Source organism: Pristiophorus japonicus, chromosome 11 (assembly GCF_044704955.1).
Source record: "Pristiophorus japonicus isolate sPriJap1 chromosome 11, sPriJap1.hap1, whole genome shotgun sequence".
Lineage (NCBI taxonomy): Eukaryota > Metazoa > Chordata > Chondrichthyes > Pristiophoridae > Pristiophorus > Pristiophorus japonicus.
Genome location: NC_091987.1, coordinates 132,115,825 through 132,138,208, shown reverse-complemented (window position 1 = coordinate 132,138,208; position 22,384 = coordinate 132,115,825). Strand labels below are relative to the sequence as shown.

At 45.4% G+C, this 22,384-nt stretch overlaps 1 protein-coding gene across 6 annotated transcripts in view; it reads left to right on the top strand.

Annotated features, from left to right (window-relative positions):
• The window catches only part of LOC139276301 (leucine-rich repeat-containing protein 63), a 357,062-nt gene that overhangs the window by 249,145 nt on the left and 85,533 nt on the right, over positions 1-22,384 (top strand). For all 6 annotated transcript variants that reach the window (XM_070894090.1, XM_070894091.1, XM_070894088.1 and 3 more), the window contains one exon: positions 2,846-3,000. In XM_070894090.1, the coding sequence (XP_070750191.1) occupies positions 2,846-3,000 (155 nt within the window). The remainder of the gene's footprint in view (positions 1-2,845; positions 3,001-22,384) is intronic.

The window sequence follows — 22,384 nt, the reverse complement described above, 5'->3', positions numbered from 1 at the left end:
AATGGATTCCCAACATCCAGGATCGAACCTGTGGAAGAAAAGAGCACCACAGCCTACCTGCAGCAAGACCAGAAAATGGTTGCAGCATCACAAGCAGCAGAACCTGTAATCAAAATGGCCTCCGCCATGTCACGAGTGAACATGGAGGAGCATCATGTGACATCGAGCGGCCAATCGGATTTGAAGGCTCCCTTAAAGGAGACCGGTAACAAAACAATTTAAAGGGGAAGTTTCAACTATTTGAGTACATGGACTTTAAAGCTAAAGATGCAATAAAAGGGTGCAAGTATGAAAATGTATGCAATGTAACCATGAATTGTGATGCTGGTTTAACTAATGTGACTAATGAGATGAATGCAGGTGTCAGTAAGGTTAAGAACAAGTTTATTATGCTTAACAATAATGATAAAGAATGTGAAATGCCTAATGTAACCATGTCTGTTGAAGCCAGGACACCCAAAAGTGATGTAAATGCTAGAATGTATAATGCAGGCTTGACTATGTGTGATCAGAGCCAAGGTGTCATGTATACCGGTAGGACACTGCCAAAGGACATTGGGTCCTACAGGGACCATGCTGATGCCAATGAAATCTCCCTGTGTGAGATCCCCAGGTCCAGCAGGCTACCTGACTATGTGGCCTGGACCTTTGGAACGAAGGTGATGCCCCTTGCAGGACACACACACAGGCAGTGGGAGCAGACCCATTACAGGGACAGTGATCAATGGGCAGCTTAGCCACCACCAATGGCAACCTGCACCAGATCAGCCCTACAACCCCTGGCCACCAGGGCCAGCACCAGGAGCATGAGGCCAATACCCTCCAGCTTCCCTGGCAAACCCTGGGATGACCTGACCCTCATTCCAATTGGTGGACAAGGAGCCCACCCAGTCTTGTGGCCCTGCCCACCACCCCACAATAACAGTGGACAAGGAGCCCACCCAGTCTTGTGGCCCTGCCCACAACTACCCACATTACAGTGTATACACACCACCCACTGCTGCCGTGGCTACCCCCCCGAGGGATCCCACAACAGTAACACCCACATGGTCTGTGTGTGAGGGAGGGGAAACGTACGAGGCCAGCCTCAAGCACAGGGGTCACACCTGGCAACCACACAACCCTCACCACAACCTCCCACAGCCCACCGCTAATCACCTCCCTTGGGTATGACAATAAGGATATTAAAAATGTTATGGGGGATGTGTTGTTATATATGCATGCCTGTTTACTGTGTGATGTCTGTAACACTGTTATGCAACACTGAATGTACCCTTACACTGTACACACCTTGCCTGTACACCAGAGGGTACACTGCATACTGCAGGTAACCCAGTATAAAAAGGAACACACAGCTTGTTGTCCTCACTCAGGAGCTGCAAATAAAGGACTACAGGTCTACACAGTTTAAGTATCATACCCTGCCTCGTGGAATCATTACTAAAGGTGCCTACATACGCTACAGATTGAGTGTGGCACCAAGGAGCTCTAATAAAACTGAAGTCAATGGGGATCGGGGGGGAAAACTCTCTATTGGCTGGAGTCATACTTAGTACAAAGGAAGATGATTGTGGTTGTAGGAGGCCAATCATCTCAGCCCCAGGACATCGTTGAGTCTAAAGAATGGTATGATTGAGGATTTCAATAGGACGGAGACTAGAAATATTTGAGATTGAGGTGATCTTGTTGATAGACTAAAGTTTCTGTTGGGTAATAAACAGATTGGCTTCAGTCCTGCCAGTGCTGAGCTGCACAAATTTATGGTTCATCCATGACTAGATATTAGAAAGGCATTCAGATAGCATGGTAAACCAAACAGGCATTCAGGCAGTGTAGCAGCACTCACTGAATTATGAGTCGTGGTGGAGATATAAAACTGGATTTCACCTTTGGCATATTAAAGCTGGATTTATGTTGATGAATAATGTTGCCAAAAGGCTGTATATAGAGGAGGAATAGGAGGAGGCCATGGAAGAGAAGCAGAGATTCCTACAAGTAAGTTGCCAGTGGGCTTTGTATATCAATAGATAATATATTTAGGAGGGCAGACAGAATAGTTGGTCAAGGGTCAAATTCTAAAGGGACGAGCATGTGCTGGAGAAGTAAAGCGATACGTTGAGACTGGACTTGGAGATGAAAACCACACTACCGCCTTGCTGGTTGAGCAGAGAAACATGGTGGAAAATATAGAGAGGCACTTTGATTTTGGTGAGGAAAGGAATTGTTGCTGTCAGTAAGCTAGATTTCAGTCAGGCCGAGAATGTCAATAGACAGAGAATGAGGTCATGGATGGGAAGAACCATATTTGTAAGGAGCAGATCATTTTGAAGCGTGATGCAGAGTAAATGAATAGCAGGATACCTGTGGTGTCAGAGTGGAATGGCGGGGTGTTGGTGGAGATGAAGGTAATGGAGTTGTACCAATAGAGAAGCATGAGGCAATGGGCATTGCTGTTTTAGGAGAGTCAATGGCAAGTATTGACATCACAGCTTGTAGGTAACCCTTGCAACAATGTCAAATCCTGAAGAAAATGAGAGAGAAAATAAGCAACCCTGGTTATTTTATTTTAGCAGCTCCATAAATACATAAGCTGTATCTGCGGACAAGTTACATTACCCACCTTTAATGTTTATTGTTGCTTTGTGGTGTTAAATTAAGCAGATTTTTTAGTATTATAATTTTAATGTGCTTCAGTGCAAAAGTTGTCATTGTATGGAATTTATTTTTAAGGTAAATGGTGCTGTCAGCTTTTTATAAACTGTATTGCTACATGTTGGTTCAGTCTTCAGTAAACGAATAAGCCTGCATTTCAGCATTTACAGGATTTATACTTTTCTGACTTCAGGAGCAGTTCTGAATATTGAGGGACGTACACAATTTCTTGAATATCCAGAAACTGAATCACCAATCATGAAGGAAGAACCAGAAGGAAAAGTAAACCCATATGCTTTACTTATTCTAAGAACCCTAGCAATGGGAGGGGATTCTTTAAATCTGAGGGTAAGTAGCTTAAAGACCTATTCAGTTAATATTTAACAATTTGCACTATTAGAAATTATAGTTGGATTATTGGCATTTTTTCGATCATTTACCACTGAAAATACCACCGATACCGTAAATTCATTAAAGATTACCACCGATTTCATAATTTAGCACTGAAATACCACCAGTGTTAAATTCATCAGTGATTTACCACCGGTGGTAAAAAATATCACCGATCTTATTTTGTTTCCATTTTTATGACATCATTAAATGTGCAACATCGAAAATTACCATCAGAGGTAATTTATTAATACCACCATTTTTACTACTGGCCTAAATTACCACCGAGAAAAGTGCAGTCTTATCTGATCGAATCCAGTGCTACGGATGCCATTTTAAAAAACGGAGCTGCAGTCCATTCCACATGAGAGAAGGCTGAGTTTTACACAGACATCTTTGTGAGTTCAGTGTTAGATTTTAAGGTTTGAGGCTTTTAGTGGATTATTTGAGTAAGTTGGAGGACATTTTATGGATATTTAAGAAATTTGGAGGACATTTAAGTACATTTTAAGAACATTTGCAGGACATTTACAGGAATGGGGCCTAAAATATCTCTGCCAATATTGTTGACTACTTATATGATGCAGAATAGAGCTAGAAGAAGGTTTATTCAAGAGCATGTCCCATGTCCCTACAGTGCCCCATGTCCTCACAGTGTCCCCATGTCCCCACAGTGTCCCCATGTCCCTTGTCCCCACAGTGTCCCATGCCCCCATCCCCAAGGGATGCCGTGGACGCGGCTGGGCTGGGCCGGCTGGCCGAAGAGACCGTGTAAGCAAGGGTGTAGGGGAGCAACGCACCTGGCGGGTGGGCTACGTAAGCACCTGGTGTAGGGAGTGGGGGGGGTGGGGAGGGAGTTTGGAGGAACTTGGGGGAGAGCACGTCGCCCCGGCCCCGGAGGTGGCAGGGAGAAGAGGAGCGGCCGGCCCAAGGTAAGGTCATGTCAGGGAGTGGAGGAGTGGGCGGGTACTGATGACGCATGCACAAAAATACCACCCATTTTACTTTCAGTGTTGCATGTTGATCAATAAGAATGAAAAACAGTTAGCCCTACCACCGGTTTTATTTGATGAAAATAGCATCTTTTGAGTGAGAGTGGTATTTTGGTGGTTTAAAAAAAACCTCGATTTTTAAATAGCAACAAAATACCACCAGAAAACTAATGGTAGGGCTAAATGTTGAAAATCCAGCCCTATGGGTTCAATTATCCCCAAAGCTGTTTTTTGGCACACTGGAAGAGTTACGCCCTTTTTTTGGGGGCCCAAGTACGCCAAAAAAAAATCTTCCAAGTTTCCCCGTTTGATTTCTTCATTTTGGCGCCGCCTAACTGTCGTTTAGTTTTGGGGGTGAAGCATTGTTCTGCGCCAAAAAGATCGGGTTGCCACGGTAACCAGGGATACAAAGGGGGTTGAGGCTGGAAAGTGACACTTACAGCCAGCTCACAGCAACCAAGCACAAGCAGATTACAGCAACTTACCAAGCACTAGCACATTAAACATTGCAGCAACTTACCTCCATTAAATTATTAAAGTCCCCCCGCCCCCCCGCCACCCACCCATGCCGGTCCCTGCTCCTATCCCAGGTCTCCTCCCTCCCGGTGCCTGCACCTATCCTTGACCAAATGGCCTCCCGGTCCCTGCACCTATCCCTGGCCGAATGGCCTCCCGTTACCGGTCCCTGCTCCTATCCCAGGCCGAGAGGCCTCCCGGTCCCTGCACCTATCCCTGGCCAAATGGCCTCTTCCCTCCCGGTCCCCGCACCTATTCCTGGCCAAATGGCCTCCTCCCTCCTGGTCCCCAAACCTATCCCTGACCAAATGGCCTCCCGGTCCCCGCACCTATCCCAGGCCGAATGGGGCTTCCCTCCCTCACCCCCCTCTCCCACTCTTTTACCTCTCCTGCTGCTGCTGTCCGGGCATCTGCTGCGCTGATTTACTTACCCAGGCCGATTTTCTTAACTCACCAGAAGCTTTTTCTACAGAGGCCACATACGCCGGCCTAAGAAGAACTGGAGTAATTCTGAGCTGGCCAAACTTGCTTAAATGGCCAGAATTGGCGCGGGTGGCAAATTACGCCACCTTTGACTCAAAAAAAACTAACCTAAAAAAATTGTAACTAACTGAGTTGTGCTGGTGCAAATTGATTGGGGAAACTTGTATTTTTTAACTTAAGCCAAAAAAAGCGGTGCCCGACAAAAAAATGGCGCAAATCACTGGGGAAAATTGAGCCCGATTATGTGATTACTACAGAATGATCAGTTTCAGAACTTTTGTTGCACTTTATTACATGAAATGAATGATTAATTGATGAATCTGCTGAACTTTCAGGCTGTGTAGTGTGTATGCTGAACCTGGCAAAATTACAGCTGACTAGAGAAAAATGAAGCACATTCAAACAATATTATGAACATACAAGCTTACAAAATTGATGGACCGGAAAAAAACAGTTGGTCCATTGAGCCTGCCCCACACATGCCTTAAGCATCATGATTCACAACAACCCCCACCTACCAGCAGCCATGTTATCTCCTGGTAGAGGCAAAAAAGATTTAAAAATGTCATGTATCTCACACTACTGTATATAACTGTATCTTACCATGCTATACATGACTGTAACTAGATATGACCTGTAACCGCAAGCATATTTACCACCAAGGGTGCACTTGCAGGAGACACGGCATACCTGTTCCACACAGGTATATAAAGGCGGATCTCAGGCAAGTGTGGCACTCGAGAGCTGTGAAATAAAGGTGCAGGTCCAGAGTGACCTTGACTTCAGCATGTGCCTCGTGTAAGTCTGTACTGCAGGGTCAGGACTTTACAGTGGCGACGAGTTACGGGATCACAGAATCCACAGAATGGCTACCAACGGCTCAGATGAGAAATACAATACTGGAGACAATTGGGAGGACTTTATAGAAAGGCTCCAGCAAAGCTTTGTAACCAAAGACTGGTTGGGCGACGATCAGGCAGACAAGAGAAGAGCCCATCTCTTGACCAGCTGTGGCTCGAAAACATACGCCTTAATGAAGGATCTGCTGGCACCCGAGAAACCAGCAAGCAAGTCGTTTGAGGAGCTGAGCACACTGGTGAGAGACCACCTGAAGCCAGCGAGCAGCCTACACATGACCAGACACAGGTTCTACAAGTACAGACGCTGTGTGGGCCAGAGCATACCCGACTTTGTGGCAGAACTTCAGAGGCTGGCTAGTTTATGTGAGTTCTCCGATGAACTAAGGAGAGAAGTACTGAGAGACTTTTTTATTGAAGGAATAGGCCACGCAGGCATATTCCGAAAGCTTATAGAGACCAAGAACTTGACCCTAGAGGCAGCAGCACTGGTCGCACAGACATTCTTGGCAGGAGAAGAAGAAACGAGGTTGATCTATACTGCGAGTACGACAACTAACGAAACATTGGAACAAGGGGTTCACAGCGTGAAACAAGCCGCTACCCCCACACACAGACAAAGGCAGGAGAGCAGACCTTCAACAGCAGGCAGTGGCGCCAGAAGCCATCAAGGGCCACATGAACGGCCGTTCACACCTCATCAACCCACAATGCGAGCAATCAACTACAGACTGAGAGAAGCTCAAGAGAGATCAGCCAGACGCAGCTCATCCTTCGGAAACAATGAAAGCGGTCTGTGCTGGAGATGTGGGGGAAGGCACTCAACAAGGGGGTGTCTATTTTAGCATGCTGTTTGCAGAAACTGCAACTATACAGGGCATCTGGCTCGCATGTGCAGAAAAACAGCAGCTCGCCTGGTATACGAATTGGAAGGGTCGGAAAGCGGACCAGAAGACGGTGTGGACAGTGCCCGGGACGCCAGGGTACAGCGGGTCAACACGATCAATGTCCACTGTTCTTACAACAAGACGCCTCCAATAATGATGAGGGTCCTACTCAATGGGATACCCGTCAACATGGAACTGGACAAGGGAACTAGTCAGTCTCTCATGAGCGTCCAACAATTTGAACAGCTGTGGCCGCACAAAAGCAACAGACCAAAACTCACAAGGATCGACACCAAACTAAGGACCTACACCAAAGAAATCGTCCCAGTCCTTGGCAGCGCCATGCTCTCAGTCACACACAAAGGGACGGTGAACCGACTTCCCCTGTGGATTGTCCCCGGAGATCTCCCAACATTGTTGGGGAGAAGCTGGCTGGCAAAACTAAATTGGAAATGGGATGAAGTTCACGCCATGTCGTCAGAGGAACGGACCTCCTGCTCAACAGTTCTAAGTCGTTTTGAACATCTCCTTCAGCCAGGTGTGGGCACCTTCAAAGGGGCTAAAGTTAAAATCTACATCACACAAGATGCCAGACCGGTCCATCACAAGACTAGAGCTGTGCCTTATGTGATGAGGGAAAAGATTGAACATGAACTGGACCGGCTTCTGCAGGAAGGCATTATCTCACCCATGGAATTTAGCGACTGGGCAAGTCCCATCGTCCCCGTCATGAAGCCTGATGGATCCGTACGAATCTGTGGGGATTACAAGTCTACCAGAAACAGAGTCTCCCTACAGGACCAATACCCGTTGCCCAGAGCGGAGGACCTATTTGCCACATTGGCTGGAGGAAAACATTTCTCGAAACTAGATCTCACATCTGCGTATATGACGCAAGAACTGACCGAAGAGTCTAAGCTACACCATCAACACACATCGAGGCCTTTTTATGTACAATTGATGTCCATTCGGCATCAGGTTGGCAGCTGCTATATTTCAGTGCAACGTGGAGAGTCTGCTCAAGTCCATCCCGGGGACGGTTGTGTTTCTAGATGACATACTCATCATGGGCAGGGACACCGACTCCCATCTCCGCAATTTGGAGGAAGTACTAAGTCGATTGGATCGGGTATGCCTAAGAGCTAAGAAATCCAAATGTCTGTTTCTCGCGCCCGAGGTTGAATTTTTGGGCAGAAGGATTGCCGCTGATGGAATCCGCCCAACAGAATCCAAAACAGAAGCAATTCATCTGGCACCCAGGTCTCGGAATGTCTCGGAACTGTACGTCTTTCTCGGGCTACTCAATTACTTTGGGAACTTTATGCAGAACTTAAGCACGCTGCTGGAGCTTCTCCACATGCTACTCAGAAAGGGGTGCGATTGGTTTAGGGGGGATGCCCAAGAACGCGCCTTCAATAAGGCACGCAACCTTCTATGTTCCAACAGTGTTTTAGCCTTTTTTGACCCAGGTAAAAAGCTAGTTCTTACATGTGATGCGTCAGCATACGGGGTCGGGTGCATTTTACAGCATGTCAGTGATGCGGGTAAATTACAACCCATTGCTTATGCCTCCAAGTCACTTTCGCGGGCGGAGCGTGGGTACGGTATGGTTGAGAAGGAGGCGCTCGCGTGCAAGTACGGTGTCAAAAAGATGCACCAATACCTTTTTGGGGCCAAGTTCACGTTAGAAACCGACGACAAACCCCTCATGTCCCTGCCATCTGAGTGCAAGGCAATAAACGCCAACGCCTCGGTGTGCATTCAGCAGTGGACATTCATGCTGGCGTCTTACGACTACACGATAAGGCACAGACCAGGCACAGACAACTGTGCCGATGCGCTTAGCAGGCTACCCCTGGCGACCACAGAAGGGTCCGACGAACAGGACTGTGAGATGTTCATGGCAATCAATGCCTTTGAATCCACAGGTTTGCCCATGACGGCTCGCCAAATCAGAGCCTGGACGACCAGCGCAGAATTTCAAGATTTTATAGTTGACCACGGCATAAATCACGTTAAGACGGCACCGTTCAAGCTGGCCTCCAATGGCCAGGCGGAGCGAGCAGTGCAAATCGTTAAACAAGGCATGCTAAAAATCCAAGGTCCCACGCTGCAGAGCCGCCTGTCGCGACTGCTGCTGGTATACAGATCTCGTCCATATTCGTTGACTGGGGTTCCCCCCGCGCAACTATTGATGAAACGGACCTTAAAGACTAGGCTCTCGTTAATCCTCCCAGACATGCATGAAATTGTTGAGGCAAAGCGCCGGAAGCTAACTGAGTACCATGACCGAAATTCGAGGGGGAGGTGGAATGAGATAGGGGACAAAGTGTTTGTTTTAAACTATGGCAGGGGTCCCAAATGGCTCGCAGGGATAGTAACAGGCAAAGAAGGAAACAGGCTACTGGTTGTACAAATGGACAATGGCCAAACCTGCCGGAGGCATGTAGACCAAGTAAAAAGTAGATTCACCAACAACACTGCAGAACCAGACGCAAACTACAATGTGGAACTCACACCACACCTGGTGGACAGACAGAGGGAACAACCTGAGGAAAGGGCAGTCTCAACAGACAGCCCAGACGAGATACCAGCAATCACACCGAACGAAAAACAGGCACCAAGGCAAACAACTGAACCACAACTAAGACACTCCACGTGAGAGCGTAGACCACCTGAGAGACTGAATCTATAAAGACAATAGGACCTTGGGGGAGGGTGATGTCATGTATCTCACACTACTGTATATAACTGTATCTTACCATGCTATACATGACTGTAACTGGATATGACCTGTAACCACAAGCATACTTTACCACCAGGGATGCACTTGCAGGAGACACGGCATACCTGTTCCACGCAGGTATATAAAGGCAGGTCTCAGGCAAGTGTGGCACTCGAGAGCTGTGAAATAAAGGTGCAGGTCCTGAGTGATCTTGACTTCAGCATGTGCCTCGTGTAAGTCTGTACTGCAGGGTCAGGACTTTACAAAAAACTCAAGGCCAATTTAGCGGGGGATATCTGGAAATTTCCTCTCTCACTCCCCAGGCAATCAAAACTAATCCAGGAGACTACATCGACAATAACTTATACTTAATTAGTGTTCCACCTAGCTTTTGTTTGCCATGATTTCTGCTCCAGCCACAAACTGTTCCAGCTCTCTGTTGAAGGTATGCAGTGAACCAGCACACACTGCAGCAGTCACCAACTTGTTCCATAGATCTACTATCCTCTGGGAAACAAAGAAACTCCTAATATCTAACCAAATCCTGTGCTTGCTTAATTTATACAGATGTCCCCTGGTCCTCCCTAACCTGTCTAATTGAAATAATCTGTCAATATGAACACAGTCTAGGCCTTTCATTATTTTAAGCACCTCTATATGATTTACCCAGAGTCTTTACACCTCTAAAGTAAATAAGCCCAGCTTTTTAAGCATATCTGGGCAACTAAGGTGCTTTAAGCTGGGTATCTTTCCTGAACAACTACAGAACCAGTGGGAAGCTGTTCAACCTTCGCCTTCTCCAGGCCAGGTCCAAGACCACCCCAACCTCTGTTGTTGAGCTACAGTACACGGACGACGCCTGCGTCTGCGCACGTTCTGAGGCTGAACTCCAGGATATAGTCAACGTATTTACTGAGGCGTATGAAAGCATGGGCCTTACGCTAAACATCCATAAGACAAAGGTCCTCCACAAGCCTGACCTCGCCGCACAGCACTGCCCCCCAGTCATCAAGATCCACGGCGCAGCCCTCGACAACGTGGACCATTTCCCATCCCTTGGGAGCCTCTTATCAACAAAAGCAGACATTGATGCGGAGATTCGACACCGCCTCCAGTGTGCCAGTGCAGCCTTCGGCCGCCTGAGGAAAAGAGTGTTCGAAGACCAGGCCCTCAAATCTACCACCAAGCTCATGGTCTACAGGGCTGTAGTAATACCCGCCCTTCTGTATGGCTCAGAGGCATGGACGATGTACAGAAGACACCTCAAGTCGCTGGAGATATATCACCAATGATGTCTCCGCAAGACCCTACAAATCCCCTGGGAGGACAGGCGCGCTAACATCCCCAGCATTGAAGCACTGACCACACTCGATCAGCTTCGCTGGGCAGGCCACATAGTTCGCATGCCAGACACAAGACTCCCAATAAAGTGCTCTATGCGGAGCTCCTTCATGGCAAACGAGCCAAAGGTGGGAAGTGGAAACATTACAAGGACACCCTCAAAGCCTCTCTGAAAAAATGCGACATCACCACAGACACCTGGGAGTCCCTGGCCAAAGACCGCCCTAAGTGGAGAAAGTGCATCCAAGAGGGATCTGAGCACCTCGAGTCTCATCGCCGAGAGCATGCAGAAATCAAGCGCAGGCAGCTGAAAGAGCGTGCGGCAAACCAGTCCCACCCACCCCTTCCCTCAACGTCTATCTGTCCCACCTGTGACAGTCTGTGGCTCTCGTATTGGACTGTTCAGCCACCAAAGAACTCACTTCAGGAGTGAAAGCAAGTCTTCCTCGATTCCGAGGGACTGCCTATGATGATGTCATTTTTACGTGGCTCTCCTCTGAACCTTTTTGCGAAGCGTTTATATCACCCACCATGTGAGGGGACCAAAACTGGACATAGTATTTTAAGGATACAACTATTATACTACGTAGCAGACAATGTATGATTATATAATACGTGACGTTCCACAAATATATGAATATGACTGTAAAGTAGAAGTGATGTTGGGTTTGAAGCAGAGAGAATCATTCAGTTGAAAGGAATAACAAATTATACATACAGTTGCAGAGAAATACAACAGGTTTTATATATGTAGTATATATATATATTGGCATTTAATGGAAATTGTCGGACTTTAGCAGCAAGAGAAAGTCTCTGAGGTGGATCTACTCTTTGTCTACAACAAGTGTTTCCTAGTGGTGCTTTTTGACTCAAAAGGCATTTAAAAGGATGAAGGGAGAGGGGATTAAGAAATGACAGCCAGAAATTAAAGGAATGGAATCCCAAGTTGCTGGCATGAGGCTCCATGCAAGTGATGGGCTGTCCAGCACCTGGCCCCCTGCTTGATGACTGCTGAAGCAGAGGTAATAATGCATGGGGTAATTGTTTTCTGTCTCACTCTGGCACCATCCTCATAGGTCAGCATTGCAATAGCATGAAAGGAGATCGGGCCAAGTTTCAGGTTACAGTTGACCATTATCGTCACTGGATGTGTCTGCTATACTGCAGATGTCCTTGCAGCGTACCTTATCTGGCTCACTAAAGAACTGGTCTCAGTGGGAACGATATTGTTCCCAGCAGATAAGCCAGGGACTACAGATATGGTTGGTGACACCTTGATATGTGCAGCAAATCAGGGTAGGCTGTCTGTTGATCATCCTGTTATGCCTTCTTTCATGCAGTGCCACTGAAAGTATTATATTCAGTGATTGGAAGGCTTCAGAGAAAACATCCAAAATTGCAGTTAATCAGGCATTCACATATCTTTGTGATGCCATCAGGTCTTCACTAGTCATCTGCCAAAGCGAGGTCTTGGGTAGATAGGTACCAGTGAGTGGGCACAGATGCCTCTTGTGCAGCTTGACCTGACTAGCAGCCCTCCATTGGCCTTCCTTCTAAACTTGTTAGATGTGTGATTCTCATTGGGAATTCCATTGGCGGTGCTGAGGGGAAAAAATAGAAATGAAACAATTGGTACAAAGGCTTATGAGAACCCAAAAACCAGCAGAAAAAAGCAAATACAATGACAAATAGTGATGAATTACTTAAAAACTGCAGAATCAATTTATTTAAATCAACCCATAATCACTGCTGATTTCCTTGCAACTCCAGACACCCATTTCATGTGGGCATCATTTGAAATCAATGTCCTGCACATGAGAACATCAGGAAATAGTGTGTAGCATAACCCGATCCCTAAATTAATATTTAAATTAAATACCCATCTGTATGAAGCAAATACTTCCTCTGCCAGGAATAATGGTGGTAAATGGGGTGAGGCACAAAAGTAGTTCGAGTTCCAGTGGAACAGAACTCCTTTCTGTTTTCTAGCCTGTGCACCCCATGTATGCCAGTAAAATGGGCAATTTTGTTTGGAAAATATCAGCATATGTGTCTATGGAAGGATAATATTACAGTTATCATTATTGTTAATTGTTCCCACTTTCTGTGTAATTATACTCTCTGTGTTGGTCATTCATCCCAGAACGAACTGGCAGTATTCTTGTCTCAACAAGTACATAAGATTACATTGGATATACATAAGAACATTAGGAATAGGAGCAGGAGTAGGCCATACGGCCCCTCGAGCCTGCTCCGCCATTTAATATGGTCATGGCTGATCCGATCATGGTCTCAGGTCCACCTCCCTGCCCACTCCCCATAATCCCTTATTATCGTTTAAGAAACTGGCTATTTCTGTCTTAAATTTATTCAATGTCCCAGATTCCACATCTCTCGGAGGCAGCGAATTCCACAGATTCACAACCCTCTGAGAGAAGAAATTTCTCTTCATCTCAGTTTTAAATGGGCGGCCCTTTATTCTAAGATTATCCCCTATCAATGGAAACATCCTCTCTCCATCCACTTTGTCAAGCCCCCTCATAATCTTATACGTTTCGATAAGATCACCTCTCCAATGAGTAGAGTCCCAACCTACTCAACCTTTCCTCATAAGTCAACTCCCTCATTTCCGGAATCAACCTAGTGACCTCCCTATTCTTCCTACCAAATTGTAATACCTCACATTTATCTGTGTTGAACTTCATTTGCCAATTATATGCTCATTCTGCAACTTTGTTATTGTCCTCCTTTGTCGCTGTCCTCAGTATTGACTATCGCCCCAATTTGGTGTATACTCTTTGCTTTCTGTTTTGAAGCCAGCTAGCTATCCATTCTGCTACTTGTCCTCTGACTCCACATTCTCTGACCTGGTTCATCAGTCTATTATGGGGTACCTTATCGAAGGCCTTTTGAAAATCTAGATAAATTACATTTACTGCATCACCATTGTCTATTTTCTCTGTTACCTCTTCAAAAAATTTAATAAGTTTGGTCATGCAAGACTTTCTCTTTTGAAATCCATGCTGACTATTCATGATTACATTTTTGGTTTCTAAATATTCTTCTATTTTCTCTTTTAGTTGGGATTCCATTATTTTTCCGATCACCGATGTTAAGCTGACTGGTCTATAATTCTCTGAACATGTTCTTATCCCTCTTCTTAAATATAGGTAGTACGTTAGCAATCCGCCAGTCTCTGGCACTACACCTTTTTCCAACAAATTATTAAACATGTGTAGTAATGCCTCTACTATCTCTTCCCGAGATTCTTTTAAAATGTGTGGATGAAATCCATCCGATCCAATGGATCTTTGAGTTTGATTCATTTATTTGACATATTCCCTCATTTTATTTAATGCACTTATCTTATTACTAATCTCATTACTAATGTCATGTCCACCTGTTCTATCTCCCTGGTAAATACTGAAGCAAAATAATTATTTAATATTTTTGCCATCTCTCTATCGTTACCTGTAGTATTCTGTCTATCCCTTAATGGTCCTATTCCCATCCCAACCGTCCATTTTTTATTGATGTGTCTGTAAAATATTTTACTATTTTGTTTGATGTTCCTTGATAATTTAATTTCATCATTCCTCTTTGCCTTCCTAATTGTTTTTTTACTTCTCTCCTAATCTTTTCATATTCTCCCTTATCATGCACTCCCCTGCTGACTATGTACTTAATCTATGCCTCTTTTCTTACTCTCAATTGTTCTCTTATGACTTTATTCATCCATGGAGTCTCATTAGTGTTTAGTTTGTTCTTTCCTTTTAGCGGAATATATTGTTCCAGCACTCTTTTGAACATCGTTTTAAATGTTTCCCATTGCTGTTCTACATTATTTTTTGCCAATATTGTTGACCATTTTTTTCTCCCAAGTTCTATTCCCAGCCCCTCAAAACTAGCTTTCCTCCAATCTATTATCCTGGTTTTCATCATACTTATGTCCTTCACAATTATCCTCGTGAAGATTATTATATTATGGTCACTATTGCCGAGATGTTTCCCTACTTTTACTTCTCTTATCTGCTCTGGTCATTCCCCATTACTAGATCCAAGAGTGAATCCTCCCTTGTTGGGCTTTTTATATATTGGGTTAGGAAGGAGTCCTGTACCATATTGTAGGAACTCCATTCCCTTATCCCCTTTACCTTCTGTCCAATTAATATCAGGATAGTTGAAATCTCCCTTAATTATTATTCAATATTTATTACCCATTTCCCTAATTTGTCTGCATATTTCTTCCTCCACCTCTCTTCCACTGTTAGGTGCCTTGGTCTGCATTGTGGCTGTTCTCCCTGCAGTCTTTCCTCTTGACCTCACAGGTCGTGAGTACATCGTACCTGTTAGACAGGACCAGTATCTGTGGAACCTCCTTTTCAACCTCTCCTAAGTCCCCACTACCCGGCTCTCTAACAAGTCACACTCTCCTTTTCCTGAACCCTTGTTTTCCTCTGGGGTGTGACTATATTCGAGATAAAACTGTTCAGAATTCCTCCCCCGCCCTTATATGTCGGAATGTCTCCAACTCGCACTCCAGCTTAATGACGTTGAGCCGGAGCGATTTCAGATAGAGACATCTCCTGCAGACGTGTTTGCTCGGAACAGTCTCGCTGTCCACAAATTCCTACATACTGCAGTCCAGACACACAGCCTGCTCTGCCATATGTTGGTCTAGCCTTATTTTATTTATTTAATTAGTTAAAGTCTTTATTCAATTATTATTTATAATTATATTAATTAATTTAACTAGTTAAGCTATAAGTTTAATACAGTACTTTATAGTTCTCTGCATCTAGTTTAAACCACAGTTCTAGGTTAGTGAGAAAAAGAAAAGAGAGAGCAAAACAATCTTAATACTCAGTAGATGGAGTGGATAACACCTCTGCTCACTGAATTGGTGTACCCTCACAATCTTCGAGTTATAGAGTTTCTTTTGTTCCTGGAAATAGACAACAGAGCCCAAACTTTCTAGTATATCATTCCTTTTGCTGGGGTAAAAAGAAGACTTCTCTTCTTCAAGGTGGACTCCCTAATATAAGGAATCGACATCCGCCCGCCAGCATAGCAACCACGGAATCACTCAGACGAAAACTCGGTTCAACCGGTTTTTATTCAAGCGTGCAGGGAAAGAGTTCCGATGAACCCTTCTAAGAACAGAGGTTTCTACATCGACAGTTATACATTTTCTAAGGTGTGCGACCCTTCTACAAAACGACCAATTGGCCTACTGCTTATCAGCAAAGTTACGTTGATTCGTTGAGCTTTATCAGACTGGCTCTGAGTGGTTCCCCCAACCTTTCCATCTTCCATCTTATGGAATGTGTTTGTTCAATGCTGTCAGCTTTGCCTCAGTTCCTCATGACGTTTTGATTAACCCAGAGTGGTGACTCCTTATCCCTCTCCCAAGAACTCTAGTCAACACTACCAGTCAATACTATAATCAAGTGTTGTTCTGTACTGAATCTTCTATCAGTCTGTGCTAGGGTTCAACGCATTTACCAGCAAGCTTTGCTTTTAAGCTGTTCTCCATTTTAAAACCCATTTGTAAGTGAGTTTTATAAGTGAGCTTTACATGTATATGAGCGAATATCTACTTACACTTTGGTGACAGTATTTTATCCCTTTACAATACTGTATCCCTTACAATCCCCCCTTAAGGCCCTTGGCTATATGCCCAAGATATTCCTCATGGGTGAGCCTCCAGGGTTGTCCTTTTGCTTGGGTAGCGCTACTTCCCGAACTGCAGGACCCACCTGTCAGCTTTCCCATCAAGGTTATACAAGATAAGTCCTTTCGGCAGGACTGCCTGATTTCCCTTTATTCAGTGTTTTAACTATGGTTCATGCTATGGCCTGCCTCTTATGTCGGTTACACTTTTTACAGGCTAACAATAGCAAGATTACCAATATGATCCCTTGCACTACCACCAGTACATGTGACACTATCTGTATCCACGGATGCACTTGCACATTGAGTCCAGCATTTCCTCAGTGTCCTTTTGCAGCTTGTCTATGTCTTCCATCATGACTATATACTTCAGTCTTTGCCTCCGAATATCCTGCTCCAGTCGAGTTTTTTCCTCATTCAGTTCGGGTATCGGTTCTCCTTGCAGCCTGATAGCCTTCTCATACCCTTCTCGGATAATGTCTATCATTGTCCCATTGATGGTTTCTTCCTTTAGTTCAGGGTTTATAACGTACCCATTTAAATATGTCTCGTTAAGTGGGTAAAGCAGAAGTCAGTATTCTTGATGGCAGATGAGATATCTCCTCCCTTATTTGTGACCGTTATTTCAGTCGCCATGGTGCTCACACACCATTCCCCATTTCCTCGTGGAACAGCAGTAGTTTTGTCATCTGATGTTAGAGGGGTGATACTCAATGTGCACCCTTCAATTTGGCTATGTCCAGAGTTATCTTTGATCATTTGTAGTGGATCTCGACATAAAGCAACTTCGTTATTTTTATAACAATCATCTCTGCTGAGACTCTTAGTACTGTTGCTCTCTTTAATTACATATCTGGATAGGTCATGGTAAAGCATGCAAGTTTGATTTCTTATTTCCCCTATATTGTCTCTTTGGTATAGGGGATCTCCCTTTGTCACATCATACTGTGGTATTGATAGTACAAAACCTATTATATTTTAATGTCCGGTTACATACCTGACCTTTGGGACCCAAGCATGACTGTTTCTCCGCACCTCGCATGCATGAGTCATGTTTTTATCCAAGGTCCAGTTGGTAAATACATCAAGTGTTATGCAATCCGACACCTTTCCATTTTGGAGTTGCTCTAGGTTATATTGTATACCACTGAGTAACCATGCTCCATACCCTGCGCAAACTATTTCTGTCTGTATGGTTCTGCTCAAGTTTCTTTCCGCTCTGCCCATCAAATAGTTCTCGCAACTTGTGGGCTACTTGTAACAATTCCCTCTCCACGCCACTACCCAGTTGTGGCTGTAACCTTTCATTATCCTCATCCCTATCTAACAATCCCTGTAAAGTTCAGGTTAGGGCATCGACCCGATCATCTATCGTGTGCAGGTCTATAGGGCCCAAGTTTCGAGCCGCGCCTAGAACGGCGCAGTCCCGACCTGGATGCCCGTTTTTCACGCCACAAAGTGCGCCTAAAAAAAACCTCCAGATTCTCCACCTCCCTGCAGGCCCTCTGGCCCTCGGCGCAGCGCAGCAGGAGCTGTAGGGGGCGGAGCCAGGTCCCTGCGCTGAAAACAGTGCCGGGACCTCTGCACATGCGCGCTACAGTGGGCGCGCATGTTCAGTAGCTCCAGGCGCCCAAAACTGTGTGGGAGGGGCCGAAGCACGCAGCCCCTAGCCCTGGCCGAATGGCCTCACTGGAGTTGCGTGAATAAGGCTCCTCCCACGGCCAGCTCCTGCTTCCTCCCGACTCCCGCCCCCGCCTCCGGACTGGACCCGACACCGACCCCGACCCGACTCCCGCTCCCTCCCCCAATCTCCTTCCCCCCCCCAAATCTCCTTCCCCCCCCCCAATCTCCTTCCTCCCCCCCCCCACAATCTCCTCCCCCCCCAATCTCCTCCCCCCAATCTCCTTCCCCCCCCAATCTCCTCCTCCACCCCCATCTCCTTCCCCCCCTCTCCTTTCTCCCCTTTATCCCCTTCTCCCCCTCCCCCCTTCTCCCCCTCCTCCCCCCTTCTCCCCTTCTCCCCCATCCCTCCCCCTTCTCCCCCATCCCTCCCCCTTCCACCCTCTGCTGCCCCCCTCTCTCCCTCTACCCCCCTCCTCCCCCTCCCCTCGCTGTCAGAAACACAGACACTGACAGACAGAGAATGAGAGACACACACAGACAGACAGAGAGATAGAGACACTGACAGAGACACACTGAGGGGGGGCATCCCAGCATGCTGTTGGAGGGCTCCCGGTGCTGCAGTTGGGAAGTAGAAAATGTTTTATTTATTGATTTAAAAAAATTTTATTTCTTATTAATTTTTTTTGATTGATTTATTGGTTGATTTATTGATCTATTTATCATTTATTATTGATGATGGCTCTTTATTTGTAAAACTGAAGTGTTTAATGTTTGTAAACTTCCCTTTAAACCCCACCCCCACCATTCCCTATGCCTGATTTGTAACCTACGCCTGATTTTCTAAAGTGTAGACAAGGTTTTTTCGAGCGTACAAAAATCTTCACTTACTCCATTCTAAGTTAGTTTGGAGTAAGTTTTCACTCACGAAACTTTGAAATCATGCGTAAGTGGCCGGACACGCCCCCTTTTGAAAAAAAAATTCTGTTCCAAAGTGAAACTGTTCTAACTGACTAGAACTGGAGCCAACTAAATGACGAGAATTCCGATTTCTAAGATACTCCGTTCTACACCAGTTGCTCCTAAAAATCAGGAGCAAATCATGTGGAAACTTGGGGCCATAGTGTTTACCGTCGCAACTCCCGCCGCATATCCTGCGCCTACCATTTCTAGTATCCCTCTTTTTCTCCGATCCTGCTTTTTACCTAACCCTCTTTCCACTTTAAACCTCATGGTTTTTGATTCAGGGCCTTCAAGTGTTCGCAGGGTCAGGGTTTTGTACAGGGTTCTAGTGTTTGATCCACAGAAGTTGGGGATGGTTAAGTCTGTTAAATTTAGGAATACCGTAATTATTCGCTCATGTATTCCGAAACGTATCTTATCCTTGGTCTGCCTTAATTACCAATCCCCTTTTGCTCCAGCGTTCATAGTTGGACTCGGTGGCACTGGGGGTGTGGTGGTCGGGGCCCTGGTAGTGCTCACTGTTGCTAATGTAATTGGTGGGGTCATGGTGGTGGGTCTATCTCGGGAAATAACCCTCCAACACGATTCATAGATGTCTTCACATTAGGAGGGCAGGCATATTACTGGCCCACCCCCAATGTTTCGTTTCCACGTTACGTTTTTTTATGCCCGTTATTCCGATGCTGCAATTTAAATCCACTGTTGCTTCGTCCGTCACCGTCAGCATTTTTGATTCTTTATCACAACTAATGTCACCCAAATCCCTGTAATACAGGCCTTGCCGTCCCTCAGCCTGTTGTCCTTGATATGAGGATGAGTTACCCCATGTTGTTCCCACGAGCACCAGAATCCTGCAAAAAACAATATTTCCCGGTCGTCACCGGTTAGTTAATGATTATGTTTCCACTTGCTGATACCCCTTATAACTATGCAGGCGCACGTGTCACTTGCCATTCTCACCATCACCTGACTGCCTACTTGGGGTATTTGGACCTTCTGTTCTTTAATGTCGTTCTCTAAGTCCTTGATTACTTGTTGATCTCTAGGCTGTGCTTTTATGCCATGTAACTGCTTACAGAGTTCCATCACAAATCTCCATATCCTGTCTTTATAATGTCCTACGTCCTCGCGTCCTGTAACCAAAACTTCTGGCACTCTCATAGCCCTTCCGGTGATTAGTTCAAAGGGTGTCAGTCATATTCATTCATTCCACCAATCCGGAAGATTCCGGATGGTATCCTTAATAAAGCACAGGCCTGTTTCATAACTAAGCAGTATGTCTTTCCCTTGCTGCTGGGTAACGTCCAGTAAAATCAATCTGTAAGTTTTCCCAGGGTCCTTTCGATGGGGGCTGATCTCCCATTCTGACTTTTACTTTCCGCCCTGGGTTGTATTTTGCGTATGTCAAGCATCTTCTACAGTGGTTCTCTATATCTCTACCCATTCCCTTCCACCACCAGCATCTGGACATCGAGCTTATCATGTAGGTTCTATCTGTATGGACATACCCATGGTATTTAGTAGGCTCCCCTGGATGCATTCCGGGGCCACCACATTCCTGTCTTTCCTCCAGACTCCGTTGGTCCCTTGTTGGGCTCCTCTCTGCCTCCACCCCTCCTTTTCCTGTGGAGTGGCTTCTCCCTGTACCTTAAGCATGTTTACTTCCTCAGGCCCGATTGTACATGCTCCGACCTGGGCTTCCCCGGCCAGTGTGCCTGTCTCCGCCACCTGCTTGGGTGCCTCGTCTGCCCATGCATTTCCCTGTTGATGTTGTTCAGTAATTTTTATGTGCGCTTTGACTTTTATAATCGTACACTCTAGGGGTAGGAGGGAGGCTTCCTCTAATTTCTTCACAATATTCTAGTGTTTTATTGGCCCTCCACCTGAGGTCATGAATCCCCGTCTACTCCAGGCTATCATATAATCATGCACTACTCCAAAAGCATACCGACTGTCTGTATAGATGTTGACTCTTTTTCCCTTAGCCATCCTCAGAGCCTCGGTGAGAGCCACCAATTCAGCCACTTGAGCCGATAGGCCCCCTTCTAGCTGTTCTTCCCTTCTAACCTGTCCGCTGCTATCTACCACTGCCCATCCCGTCCGTGATGTCCTGTTGATATAGCACCGGGACCCATCTACGTATAGATCCATGTCTGCCTCCTCAAGCGGGGTTTCACTAGCCTGACTACTTCCCTTGTCTTCTCCTATCGGGCTACACTGATGCTCCTCTCCCTCTGTAATGATCCACTCTGCAGGGTTGTTACAGTTGTCTTATTATTGTTACTATCCCGTTAGAGGGTAAGAGCATTGCTTCCCACCATGCCCTTCACGTGCTGGATACCGTTTTTAGCCTTCCTGTGATAAGCAATTCTACTAAGGTATGCTGGGTGTGTAATTGAGTCACCACTGCATTATAATGATCTTTACTGTGGTACGTATGTGGAAGGGCCTATTCTGGTTGGATAATCCCAGGGCTGGAGCACTTGTGAGAGCTTGTTTTAACTTTACAAACGCCGTTTCCTGATCAGGGCTCCAGTCCACTGGCTCTTGGGAGGGTTTCCCCCCTTTGACCAGGTCCTGTATAGATTGGGCCATCTTGGCATATTCTGAGATAAAATTTTGGCAGTAGTTGAATAGCCCTTGTACCTGCCTGGCCCCTTTCACGGTCCCTGGCCTTGGCATTGATTTAATAGCCTCCTTTCTGTCCTTGAACATTTGTCTTTTCCTTTGTATTATGATGTATCCTAGATATGTTACTTCACTCTTTCCATATTCTTTATAACCGTTACAATTTATTTATTTTCCTTCTGGCACGTGGGAAGACATTTACTTCCAATTAAGAAATCCAAATTAATAATGTCCAGTATTTTTAAAAATTTCATGCAACGATGCTAAAGTTGTTTGGTGAACTAAATAAAACAGAAAGGATTAACTCCTTTGCAGGTTTGTAAGAAGGCATGACGTCATTACGTGACCGCGTATTTCTTTTTTTTTAAACTTTTCCGATATGAGAGACACATGCTCACAATTCATCTCAATTTTAAAAAGGTTTTCAAACCTGATATTTAAATCTCCTTTACTGAAGTAGAAACTTTCCCGTAATTTAAAATAGCATTTTCCAAACAACCAAAATGCAACTTTTATTTTTCCTAGCAAAAATCATTATCAACATTGAGTGTCTTTTATCTCTTTTCCAATGCGGTGAAAGTTTCATATTCATACTTTGAAAAGAAACTGGAATTTCACCGTGGCCACAATGAAAGTCCGGTTTTGATTGGTTAATTA